This window comes from Bombina bombina, chromosome 10 (genome assembly GCF_027579735.1).
Source record: "Bombina bombina isolate aBomBom1 chromosome 10, aBomBom1.pri, whole genome shotgun sequence".
NCBI classification, from domain to species: Eukaryota; Metazoa; Chordata; class Amphibia; order Anura; family Bombinatoridae; genus Bombina; species Bombina bombina.
Window position 1 is genome coordinate 94,360,424 of NC_069508.1, and position 14,421 is coordinate 94,374,844.

At 37.1% G+C, this 14,421-nt stretch overlaps 1 protein-coding gene across 1 annotated transcript in view; it reads left to right on the forward strand.

Moving 5' to 3' along the window:
* The window catches only part of LOC128640731 (atrial natriuretic peptide receptor 2-like), a 293,375-nt gene that overhangs the window by 16,726 nt on the left and 262,228 nt on the right, over positions 1-14,421 (forward strand). Inside the window, exon 3 of the mRNA XM_053693158.1 lies at positions 8,262-8,407. Coding sequence (XP_053549133.1) covers positions 8,262-8,407 — 146 coding nt within the window. The remainder of the gene's footprint in view (positions 1-8,261; positions 8,408-14,421) is intronic.

A 14,421-nucleotide genomic window follows, 5' to 3' on the forward strand; every position in this document is an offset into this window, starting at 1 on the left:
TGATGCGGGAATCCAGACGTGGACCCATTGCTCAGTGTGCCTAGAGGGATATGGCTGCACCTCACTGACGAGGCCCCCAATAGGCTGAAAAGTACGTCTGGGGTTTTGTTGTTTCTCTCGTTCAGAGAGGGATTGCCTGGTATTTTGGGGCTGGACTGCACTGTGAAGTCAGGATCAGACTGATATGCTTCAGGAAAGTTCTTCTATGTGAAAGGCACATGTTGAGCAAAAAGAGGCTGCTTCTTGGGTGGTAACTAGCCATAGAACAAGCTATTATGCTATTGTTCATTCTCAAGTTGAGCGCTTCTCTCTTTTTATTAATGCACTATTGGGAGTTAGCTGAACACACCAGTTGAGCCAATGACAAGGGGCATATATGTGCAGCCACCAATCAGCAGCTATCTCCCAGAGAGGCCTGAGGAAAGGTTTGAAAGCCAGTGGTCTAGAAAAAGGTGCTTGAGAGATGAAATGATTACTCAATGCAAATTCATTCATTGCCTATGGCGAAAACATTGTTTGTTCCAAGGCAACTGTTTGTGACTAGAGTTCACAATTTAAAGGGACAGTATACTCCAGAATTGTTATTGGTTAAACAGATAGATAAACCCTTTAATACTCATTCCCCAGTTTTGCATAACCAAATTGTTATATTAATATACTTATTACCTCTGTGACAGTGACTACCTTGTATCTAAGCCACTGCAGACTGCCCCCTTATTTCAGCTCTTTTGACAGATATGTGTTGTAATTATCAAAGGGACCCAAGACAAAAGAATAAAGGTCTTTTAAAGAAGTTGGTGGCTGGAGTTTTTTGAAATTCATGGATGTTGGTGAGACTTGGCAAGTCTGTTGCTCCGTGCCCCACTAAAGGAAAATACAGGTGTGCTGTGTCCACTATTCTGAATTTAATGCATTTTAGCCAATCAGTGCTGGCTCATAGGTAAATCCACAGGAGTGAGCACAATGTTATCTATATGGCACACATAAACTAGTGCTGTCTAGCTGTGAGAAACTGTCAAAATGAGATATGAGGTGGCCTTCAAGGGCTTAGAAATTAGCAAATGAGCCTACCTAGGTTTAGATTTCAACAAACAATAAATGAAAGGTGTGGACGAGTGGGGGTGTTGATCAACAGATCAGGTGTTGATGAAACGGTCGGAGGACCGGGAAACGCATTGTGTTTCAACAATAAACTAAAGTTGATTTTATTTCAGTCATCACAAGCTTTATTTTATCCTAATATTTGTGCCGAATCTGTGGTCATATCAGAATTTGAAAGCATCTCACTGACGGATTACCCTGGATTGGCAACTGCAAGGCTGTCGTTTTCAGCTCACACGAAAGGGAAGCTTGCTGAACAGCTTTAATAGTTCAGAACATACCTGTGGCACTTCTCAAGTGCCTTGGATCCTGTAAGTTTGCATTTTACCTGTGCGTGATTGTTTTATCTTATTGATAGAGCACTATTGTGGCGCCTTCTTCTTTGCTTTTTCCACTATCTCCAGATTCCTGCTTGTTTGTCGAACAACATTGGAAGAAGATTTGCTGCCGTTTTTCACACTGATTGAATTTGCCATGAGACATTCCTCATTTTCGATCTCAAAGGACTCTTTCTTTTGGAACTCTTTGATGGGGACTAAGTGTATGGTTTGAAAAATATATCTTACCATTGTTCTGCACTTTTTATCAATTTTGCACTGGTATATTGTTTACCTTTTTAACTTTATCTCCACTCCCCTTAGTCTAAATATTTTACTGTTTTTGAGAATTTGAACATATTATTTTGGGTATTAGTGATTAGACACATTGATTGCACACACTGACTTATATTTAGTACATTTTTTACCTATGTACTTATATTTGCACTATTTTGTTATTCTCTTTTGAGATTTTTCCTATTATTATACACGTGATATTTTGAAATAATATCACCTTTTTTTGCTATAGGCGCCTTTAACTTATACAAACACTTACACTTGAGAAAAACCCAATCAGGTTTGCGTGTGAGCAGGGTGTTAGGTTTTCCAATGAAAATAGAAAATCCAGCAGCACGGCAGCAAATATATACCAGGAAATTTTATTTCACATCAAAATAAGTACAGGTCACGGAATAAACGTCTGACATGTTTCGCGCCCTCTAATGGCGCTTCATCATAGACTAAGGATGTTACACAGATGTCCATCTTTTATAGCGATCACAATTAGTTACCATATTAACCCTTAGTAATATAATAACAATACATACACACCATTAAAAACAATAATCATTAATTATTCAAGTCTTATTTTCTGCTAATAGTCAAGTTTAGAGAAAAACTAGAAAAAAAAAGAATTATTTCAATAATGGTAATAATAATAATCATAATCACCACAATTATGGTCTTAAGCATATATATTTGAAAATTTCCTCTAGGATATATTTCATATAATCATCAGGTACCTTTGTGATCACTACACTAATCAAAGCTGACAGAAAATAATACAAAATCATATAATAACATAATAATATAAAAAAAAGGATATACAAAAAATTCATACAAAAAAAATCAAAAACTACATGTGCAAAACTGCACTCAAAGGATGTTTATCCCAATCTCATTTATAGATATATGATGAACAAATCTAATGATACACTTTAGAAAATTTGGTTACATACTTAAAAACCTGCTATGGGTAAACTCAATATATTTAACAGTCCCTATTCATAGGAGACACATATCAAGTACATCCTTCTAAAGATGGTGATTGAATGGCAGCTGAGTGTATTTCAAAAATAAATAAATAAATTATACATAATAAGGTAAATATATATATATATATGATGAGATAAGAAAATAAATATATATGCTTCCTCAAAGCTACATTAATTGAGAATATAATATATGAAACAATACTACCAGAGAGATTAGGAAATTGGAAATCATCTCACACATCTTGAAGCTGACTGATGATAGTTACAAAAAACTAATAAGTAGCTGAAAATGGCTGAAAAATAGCTAAAACATAGCTGACAAATAGCTGAAAAATAACTGAAAAATAGCGGAAAAAATAGCTTTAGATGGAGGGAACTTATACAAAATAGCTGATATCCCATTCAAGATTCAACCCAGAAGGTGTCCTGGACTTGAGTTTATATATCCAATAAAGCTCCTTTTTATCAAGTATTTTGTATCTGTTGCCTGCTCTAGGGGGATATTTTGCCACATCAATGACTCTCACTGTGAAATCCCCTTTGTTTGTAAGATGGAAGAGGTTAAAGTGTGTGTCTGGCCACCACAGAGTCTTTATTAAAATTCTTAATATCATTTGCATGCTCTCTGACCCTTACATTCACATCTCTAGTCGTTTTACCAATGTATTGTATACGACAGTGTTTACACTCTAACATATAGACTGCAAATGTGGTTTTACAATTTGCATAGAACAATATGTCATAAGTCATTTCATCCACAGATGACCTAAATACATTGGTTACTTCCATCATACAACATGTCAGGCATGTTCTCGCTCCACACCCAAAATTCCCTTTTCTTCTCAGCCAATGGTCTCCCCTAGTATTCACTGTATTAGTAACCAAACTAGGGGCCAATTTTGATGCTAGACTCATGAGTTTTTTTGAGAAAATTTGCATTTTTCAATGCAGGTTTGCAACACATTGTCACCTGCCAAAATTGTTAAATTCTTTTTCAAAATTTTCACAATCTGTGAAAATTGTGCTGTGTATTCAGTAGTGAAAACAACATTGTCCCTATAGGTATTAACAGAACTTTTTCTTCCAATATTTTTAATAATCATTGTACTAACTTCTAACTTAATTTCTTCTAATTTTATTCTATTATATCCCCTAGCTGACAGTCTATTAACCAATTCATCTGCCTGCTGTTGATAAACCATGTCATCATTAGTATTACGTTGTATTTGATAAACTGACCCCTTGGTATGGCACGAACCAAATGTGGGGGGTGACAAGAACTGGCATGAAGAATAGTGTTCCCTGCAGTGGGTTTCCTAAAAGTTCTAGACACTATTCTTTTATTCTCAATGTCACCCACCAGTGTCACATCCAAGAAGTCAGTTGTAACAGAATCAAAGCCTCCAACAAATTTCAAACACATGTCGTTGTCATTCAAAAACTCAAGAAACAGACCAAATGATACTTCACCAAGAGGTTCATCAATCATCATAATCAGATCGTCAATGAACATTCTATAGTAAAGGATTTATTTTTTTGGTATGGGTTACATATTCACCATTATAAATAAATCTTAGCTCCCAATAACCAACATACAAATTTGCAAAACAGGGGATGAATTTTGCCCCCATAGCAGTACCGCAGCATTGTAAATAATATTTGTCATTGAACATTAGAAAATTATGAGTCAACACAAATTTCAAGATCGAGCAGATAAACACCTTTACTTCCCTCTCATATGCTGTAAATTTTCCAAAAAATACCTTACAGCTCTTAGACCCAAAGCATGCGGCATACAAGTGTATAACGAGGCTATATCTACAACAACCCAGGAGTATCTACTCTTCCATTCAAATTCTTTAAGACTTTCTAGAAGGTGGGATGAATCTCTCAGATAGCTATACAGGATTTTCACTAAAGGCTGAAGGATAAAATCCAGCCACTCAGATAGTGGCTCAAGTAAGAACCCAATGCCCGATACAATGGGCCTCCCTCGGGGCCGCTCAGGATTCTTATGAACCTTCGGCAAATAGTGAAACAGCGGTGTAATAGGGAATTCAGGAACCAAATGAGAGATATCTTCTTGTCTAAAGATACCAAGATGAATACCATCATCAAGCAACATAAGCAGTTGTCTTTTAAATGCAGACGTGGGATTCCCACTCAATACTTTATAGGTAGATGTATCACCAAGTTGGCGCAGAGCCTACTCAAAATAATCGTTCTTATTCAGAACTTCTATGTTCCCTCCCTTATCGGAGTTTCTAATTGCTATATTGTGATTATTCTGAAGAGACTCCAAAGCCAACTTTTTTGACTTCTTGAGATTTTGTCTAAGAGGTTTCTTAGAAGATGCAAGACTTAGAATTTCTCTCTCTACATTCTTCTGAAAGCTATTTAGGGCAGTACCCCTGAATTGAATAGGATAGAAATCTGACCCTAATTTTTTAGGGCCTGGAGGTTGCGACCGATCACAAATTGTATCATGTCCCTCCTGTAAATCAATCAGGGTACCTAATGTGCATGCATCCCTAAACGAAACTTCATTCTGAGTTGTGATATAATTTACATCAGACATATTGCCAATTTCTTCATTGCTTGGTGGTGTGGATTGTAATGCAAAAAACTTTTTTAGAGTGAGTTTTCTGAGGAATCTGTTGACATCCAATAAAGTATTGAAAGGAGAAAAATCTCTTGTGGGGGCAAAACCCAAACCTCTATTCAACAGATTCGTCTGATCTTCACTCAAAACACAATTAGACAAATTGATCACATTAAGGTGCATTAATCCCAATTCTTCGTTGTTTTTTTTTTTTTTCTTCTTGTTTTTGGATCTTCTGATCCACCTAAAGGGACTTTTTCTTTCTTCTATCCCTTCTTTGTTTCTTTCTTGACATCTTTGGGACATACTACCAACTCCTCACCCTCAGCATCATCAGTACTGGCCACCTGTATAGAATGAGAAGGCAAAGAGGACACAGAAGAGACAGAAGAAGAATGGGAAGAAGATAAAGAAGAGGAGTTGACATTGTCTTGATCCGACGTTTCTACTTCTGTTGAAGTGAACAGAACTTTCTTGTTGTTCTTCAATATAGGTTTAGGCATTTTCCCCTTTTCTTCTTCTTTCTTTGTTTTATCCCCCCATTTCTTGCCTCTATTGGGATTATGCTTCCAGATTTTCTTTTGAAATGTTGGCCACTGATACACTTTATTAGTTTCATAATCAAATCTGTCTCTATGAAATGTTTTACCTTTTCTTTCAGCCAAAATGGAATCTAATTTATCCACATGTTCTTTCATAACTTTTTTCTGTTCCAAAAATTTCTCATGCGACTCAAATTTTTTGAGTTCCTTCTCAATTTCTTCCATTCTCTCTTTAACACTAACCCTCTTCTGTTGCTTACAACGGATTAATATAAGACTTGAATAATTCATGATCTTTATTGTTTTTAATGGTGTGTATGTATTGTTATTATATTACTAAGGGTTAATATGGTAACTAATTGTGATCGCTATAAAAGATGGACATCTGTGTAACATCCTTAGTCTATGATGAAGCGCCACTAGAGGGCGCGAAACATGTCAGACATTTATTCCGTGACCTGTACTTATTTTGATGTGAAATAAAATTTCCTGGTATATTTTTGCTGCCGTGCTGCTGGATTTTCTATTTTCATTGGCCAAGTTTATTGCAGTGGGTTTGCTGCTTTTTTTTAGCATTGCACCCAGCCCATGTGCTTTGGTCACACACCTGCTTCATGGACTTGTGGCGTCTGACGTCACTTTTGAGAGCCGATCAGGAGCGCCCTATGGTGAGTTTGGAGCGGCCGCTCCGGTAATGTCCGTTTTCCCCCCATTTTTTTTGCTCCATTGACTTCTATAGGGGAATACATTAATGTGTGATATCCTAAATTCGGCTTTTTGCGCCCATTGGGTCAGCGTGCGAGCGGCAGCGTTAAATAGCACTCCACTTGTAATCTGGCCCATTATTGAGAAAATAAAAAGTTATACAGTTCAAGTAAAATACAAGATAAATGTGCGATACTGATTTAAATTGCTAGAATAATTTACAATGTATAGCAAACAATATTAATAACATTCATAATAGGAACACGAATATCGGGTCTGAAGCTTGGGTCTTATTTCAAGAGACCAAACAGAATATAAACATCTATGCCAATTTAGAACTAGTTTCCATTAAGGTGGTAAATTATGTAAACTGGTGATAAAACCATTTATCTCCATTAAAGTCTATGGAGAATTTGTATATTACCACCCGTTTCCAAACTTTACCACCTCAATGGAAACTAGGCTAGGGTTGCCACCTCAGCCATGTTTTCCTAGACACATATAAGTTACACATGCTGCAGGGTGTGCAGGGAGGAACATACCCTGCAGCATGTGTAACTTATAAGTGTTCTGTATTTTAAGGGATGGGTGGCAACCCTAGCCTAGTTTCCATTGAGGTGGTAAAGTTTGGAAACTGGTGGTAATATACAAATTCACTTAGCGGTTCTAGTAAATTTGTCAAAGCCAAGAGAAAGACAAAGTATAGAAGAAATAGAGAAACTAGAATATGGGGAAAAAAGAAGGGAGGAGAGGGGAGAACGTGGAGGGGAGAATGTCAGGACCGTGGTGTAAAATCCATCTTGTGGTAGGTTACCATTATATCAGTTGTGTAAATATTGATAATGTAAGTGTAAAGGTTTAGTTTCTGTAAGGCACTCAAGATTTTATAAACTAACTGGTGCTGCCATGATTTAAACAGTTTTCTATTTATTTCTGTCTGCTGTGGAGAAAAATTAGGAAAAGATATATAACTAAAGCAATAAAGAAGAGTTTGTGTATTTCTAGGTTTTATTGCCTGTTTTATACCTGTCGTTAATTGTTTGCAGCAGGAAAGTAAGATAAGCTTAAAACTTAAAGGGACACTCAAGTCAAAATTAAACTTTCATGATTCAGATAGAGCAGCAAATTTAAACAACTTTCCAATTTACTTCTATTAACAAAATGTGCACAGTCTTTTAATATTTACACTTTTTGAGTCATCAGCTCCTACTGAGCATGTGCAAGAATTCACAGAAAATACGTATATGCATTTGTGATTGGCTGATGGCTGTCACATGATACAGTGGGAGTGGAAATAGACATAACTATAAATCTACTACTCATTTAAAGTTCAGACTTAGTGCTATTGTATTGTCTTTTTGTCATGCATTTGTTGATTATGCAAATCTACTGTATTTACTGGTCCTTTAAGTTTAGACATGGCGGTGCCCATTTCTTTATGAAAACCTAGTGGAATTTAAAATACCAACAGTTTTTAGAGTTAAATTACAGGAAAAGGAGACAAAAAACATAAAATGAAAGTATATGACAAAGTTTTTTAACTACTCATAATTAAACATTTTATAATACAATCTCATATCCCTTTAGGTTGTTTTGAGGATGACGTTTTGTGTCGGGAACATAAATATTTTTCATACAAAGTGGGAGTGGGTAACATCCAGGGGAGATTGTGCAGATTATGTAGAAGTGACTTTATAAATGTATATTTTTATCGTTGCAGTGTGCGGTGATGACGTTTGCACTCCGGATGAAAGTTGTGCTTTATGCCCAGCAGACTGTGGTCCTTGTCCAATGTCTACATCTATAAAAATTGCTATTTTGCTTCCGTTGAGCTTATTCTGCGCTGGATTCATATTTGCAATTGTGGTATGTATGTTCCCTTTCTTATAATAAATTACACTAAAAATGTTTGACGGGACTTAAAAGTCAAAATTAAACTTTCATGATTTAGACAGAACGTGCAATTTTAAGAAATTTTCTACTTTACTTCTAATATCAAATTCAGCACAGTTGTTTTATGTGAGATCCCAGGTCCTACTGAGCATGTGCAAGAGTTCTCCATATATACGCATGCAGGTATTTGGTTTTAAATTCGGATCTTAACATTAAGACAGATCCGTTTTTAAAATATAGATTTAATTGTTATGATTGTAACAACTGTAATATATTTGTGTTATTACTGTTTTAGTCTTTTGATTTTATTTAAAGGGCCATAATACCCAAATGTTTAAACACTTGAAAGTGATGCAGCATAGCTGTAAAAAGCTGATTAGAAAATATCACCTGAACATCTCTATGTAAAAAAGAAAGATATTTTACCTCAAAAGTTCCTTACATCCCATTGTAAAGGATTTCTAACAGCATATTAGTGTGTCTGTCCCGGGAGAACTGAAAGGATGAGCTTCGTGCACTCTCATATTATTTCACCAATCAGGTAAAGGAAGCTTACTATGAAATCTCATGAGAGTTAAGTCAAATCTCATGAGATCACAGTAAGAGTTCATGACCTCAGCACTGCTGATGCTGATTGGCTGCTGTTCATTTCTTCATTTTTTTAATTTTTTTACCAGCAGCTGGGAGCAGCTGAGTATAACTTTTTACACAGAACTTACTCTGCTGAGCTGAGGAGATTGTGAGGTAAAATATCTTCCTTTTTTCATAGAGATGCTCAGGTGATATTTTCCTGTCAGCTTTTTACAGTTATACTGCATCAGTTTCAAGTGATTTAGCATATGAGTATTATGTCCCTTTAAATGTAACATAACGGATCTGCAACCATGGCAACTACTTATAACGTTAAACAAACATGCAGCCTTTTAACTCTAAACCCCTCGCTTATAAGAATCGCATGAGAGGGGAATCCCCTTATGCAATTTATTTTTTTCTTGAGAAAGCCTGGCTGGAGACTGGTGGAAACGCGTAGAGGTCATTACCAAGTGCCATGTCCACTGTGCACCGCCATAGTCAGGGGTCACATGACCTAAGTGGCCCGAGATTGACATCTGAGTTTTCCTAACCACTTCTGTGGAAGGTCTAAGATTCAACCTGACAAACACCTACAACGTTACAGGACTTATCAGATGCACATATCCTCGTGCTTTTAGTCAGTGCATATCATATTGCGCTACTTGTTTTATAGTAATAAATACATTTGAATCAGAGTTGCACTGTTTTTCTGTTTATCTAATATACGCATATGAGTCTGTGGTTGGCTGGTAGCTGTCACATGATACAGTGGGCAGGAAAATGAAAGGAAACTTTGTCAGAAGAACATCTATTGCGTGTTTAACCCTGGTATGTTTTGGCTGTTTTTTCTATGTCACTGCAAGCTATTAGAAGCACAGCTATTTGAATTAAGCTGTCTGAAATATGCATGTGTAATAAATTAAACACCAGGTTTTTTCAGAAAAACAGTCTTTCTTACACCAGGATTGAATAAATGTGGCAAAACTACAAAAACAAGCTTTTTTCTCAGCACACAGACTTTCAAAGAAGCAAAAAAATGTGTGTCAAATCTTAAAGGGACATGAAAGCCAATTTTTTGTTGCTCTTTTTCTTTTGTGATTCAGACAGCGCACACAATTTTTAAAAAGTTTCCTATGCACTTCCATTATCAAATTTGATTATTTCTTATGTTATTCTTTATTAAAGGGACAGTCAACACCAGAATTTGTGTTGTTTAAAAAGAAAGATAATCCCTTTATTTCCCATTCCCCAGTTTTGCATATCCAACACAGTTATAATAATGCATGTTTTACCTCTGTAATTACCTTGTATTTAAGCTTCTGCTGACTGCCCCCTTATATCAGTTATTTTGACAGACTTGCATTTCAGCCAATCAGTGCTCTCTCCTAGGTCACTTCACGTGCATGAGCTCAATGTTATCTATATGAAAAACATGAACTAATGCCCTCTAGTGCTCAAAATGCATTCAAATTAGAGGCAGTCTTCAAGGTCCAAGAAATTAGCATATGAAACTCCTAGGTTTAGCTTTCAACTAAGAATACCAAGAGAACAAAGAAAAATTGGTGATAAAAGTAAATTGGGAAGTTGTTTAAAATTGCATGCCCTATTTAATTAATGAATGTTTATTTGGACTTGAGTGTCTCTTTAAAGGAATACCTAGGTAGGTAGCATGAAGCACTACATGGCAGGAAATAATGGTGCCATTTAGTTATTTTGCAAATGGATAACATACTTGCAAAACTGCTTCCATATAGGGCTACAGACACGTGCACGCTTCTGGGCTTACCACTCTGCTTTCTAACAAAGGATGCTAAAAGAATGAAGTAATATGTGATAATTGAAATACATTAGAAAGTTGTTTAAAATTACATGCTTTATCTTAATCACGCAAGAAAAAATTGTGTTTCATGCCCCTTTAAGTAAAACATGCCAGGTAGTTAATGTTGTATTGATAGTGACTGTCTGATGTGTTTACATTTTTTTTTTTTTTTTTTACCTATTCAGCAAATTGATTGCAATCAATCAATACGTTTCAGGTCATTTTGTAAAATTAACTTGCAATCATAAATGATCATTCTGATGAATGTATTTAGTTTACATATGTTGTATCCTACAAATACATTCGTAAACAATTGCAAATAAGTAAATAAATACCACAATAAATATTAAATGTAATTTTATCACCCTGTCAAGTGGCAGTGTCCTTTTAAGATTAAATGGACATTAAACACCACTTTTGTGTAAAAGGTGACCATCTGTCCCGACTTTTTCAGGACACTTACAATTTTTTTGCCCCGACTTTGCAGAGTCTGCCCCTCACATTGTCGTACATCACTGCTGAAGCTCGTCACTAAGTTAAAGGGACATTCCAACCAAAATTTGAATCCACATGGATACATTTCAGTTTTGAATAGAAACATTTTTGTAATATACATGTATTAGCAAAAATGCTTCTAATAAAAGCTATAGCGGTTTCAAAAGTGTATTTAAGTATGCACCGTGCACCAGCATTTTAAACACAGCACTTGTTTAGAGAGCCTAATGTGCTTGTACCAGCTGGTAATGACTTAATTTGTTAATTGCTGACATGATACAAGCCCCACTGGTGCGGTGAGCAGCTGCAGTATTTAAAATGCTGGTGAACTAATAATATTTAGCTATGCTTCACATGCACGTGCAGAGAAAAATACTAACATTAAAACAGTGATAACTTTTACTAGAAGCATTTTTGACAATACATATATATTGCATATATGTTTCTAGTCAAAGATGTAATTCATCTATGTGCATTTACATTTTGGCCGGAATGTCCCTTCAAATTTGAACCCAGCGGCAAGCACCAGTAGGGATATGGGATAATGTGAGGGGAATAATCTTCATATTTGGCCTGGTAATGAGATTTCCTCCCTCCATTCTATGTGCTCGTGAGCAGGGCATCAGCCAGGGACATCTGTTGCCAATACTGGTCTAAGCATCATACAATGTTACATCAATAAACAGCATTTTTGTAGCATATATCTGTTAGTAAAGATACTTCAAGTAAAAGCTATTACTGTTTTTCAGAATCTGGGTCTGGTGAAAAATTACCTAACCTAGGGCATAAGGGTGAGCATAATCTAAAAAGCTCAATACAGGGGTGAGAAATGGCATAGCGGCTAAAGGGTTAAAGGACCTTAAAGACATATTATGTAGTGTATGTAACAGCAATTAAGCAGAACTTTATTGAAAAAAAATGCATACAAAATATGTAGAATAGTGATTATGTATTAAATGACAGTCCAGGGACACACCCTTTGAAAAGCCTCTGGAGTATTTTTGTCATACCTCCTTTGCTGTAGCCAATAAGGGGCAAATGTAAATTAGCTGATGCACTGATGAACTAATCATTAATGTTGTCTAGTATGCAGCTGCTCAGAGTTCTGAAGTATACAGGATGCTCTGCCTCTGAAGGAAGTAGAAACACACAATTTTCATATGTATATTCCCTATGGATAGTAAAACATTTTGGCTTCAATCAACAGTCTATTTTTATACTCATATTGTTGTTGTTTTTTTTATCATTTGAGCGCTAGTCTAGGGTACACTAAATCCCTCACATAATATATGTCTATTGGGCAGTGCTAGGCTGATTGTGCGCTAAGCCAAGGTTGGCTAAGCAGTTAAAGGACCAGAATTGCCTCGATAAAAATTTACACAATAAAAAAGACAATGCTATAGCATTTACTACAAATTTTAAATGAGTAGTAGATTTTTGTTTGCCAGCCCCCTGTATCATGTGACAACTATCAGCCAATCACAGACTCATATGACAAACAAAACCAGAAAGTCCGTGGCTACAAGGTGTTTGCATGTGCAATACCTATACACAAAAACACACTATGGCCGGGTGCAGGCAGAAAAACATCGTACTTTCCACGCTGAAAGCACAGATACAAAGGAAGCTGCCGCACACTATTGCTAAATAAAAAGAAAAACAATTAATTAGGAAATTATTAAAAATACACAGTTACACATGAAGGTAACAAAGATACAACCATCTTACGCATTTTGCGCCCAAACACAACACTTACTCATAGATGACGTAGGTAAATTCCAAAAGGACATTTAAACCAAGTTCAACCAATCAGAAGTTAATCTCCATACGGAAACAATTTCATTTATAAAAAAACTATTTATCAAGTTGATTAAAAAACAAAGTTATGGGGCGGAGCCTAGCCGGTCAGGGAGATGGCTACATAATTCAGGAGCTCCTAAGCCCCACTTCCAGACCGCACGCATAGACCTGGGGGATCGCTACAAAAACAGCAACACAGGTGCATGAAAGGCTTGTGAACACACTGGGCAAAAAATCGGATTGTTTCTAGCCCACATCGCAAAAATGAAGCCGTTTTTCCAAAACCGGAAGTGCCATCCTGCACGCAATTTGCTACAGCTCCCCTGCCACTATGCACTAAAAATTAACCACAGTGCCATTTTCCATACAGGGCCAGAGCCTGGAGCTGGCCCTTAGTTGCCACCTTCCTCAGCTGCTTTTACAAAAGATGATCCACCACACAGGGCACTGTCTTGGAACTCCCCAGCCAGAACCTTCTCTAAGCTACAGGAAACAGGCTTCTCTATACAGGGGACACTGGAAGAACACAGAGGTGAGCTGGCTCTCGCATACACACAAGTGCCACAGCACACTGCATGAACTGCCATACTCTAGAACATTTGGGGCATTTTGGACACAAATCTCAGGGTCCTCACTATCCAAAACCCCTGCGCTAAGCCTCAGCATATAGATTGCCATCTCAGGTGGGGAAGCTCGCCTTCTACAATACTTTGCACGCATACTGCACTGGGGCCTGGACTGCGACAGCCCGCAGGGCTACATTGACCTCACACTGCCACCCCACTTATTAAGAGCCTCTGGCTATGCCTGGCCGCAGAAACTCTAAGACCAACAATGTAAACAGCTCCAAGCTAATGCAACAATTCCTCAAACAACAAGACCTAGCCGCAAAACCACCGAAAATGGCCGCATCAACAGAACAGCAGCAACATGAGAAAGAAACTACAAGCGCGCCCGCCATTACGAAAGATGATCTGCAAAACCTATGCACAAAAGATGATATTAAAGATATCTTAGGAGAGGTCAAAAACTGGTACGGGGAACTAAAAAGAGACCTATCTAAAGTCACACAAAGGGTCTCGGTCTTAGAGGAGAGCCACAACACGGTCAATAATGACATACAGCACATTTCCAAAGTTGCATACGATCAGGAAGAAACTATACATCAACTGATGGAGAAAGTTGAGGACCTGGACAACAGAGGCAGGCGTAACAACCTGCGCATACGTGGGATCCCAGAGACAATCCAGCCAAAAGCCATAGAAGGCTGCCTCCAGGACTTGTTCAGGCCCCTGAAGGG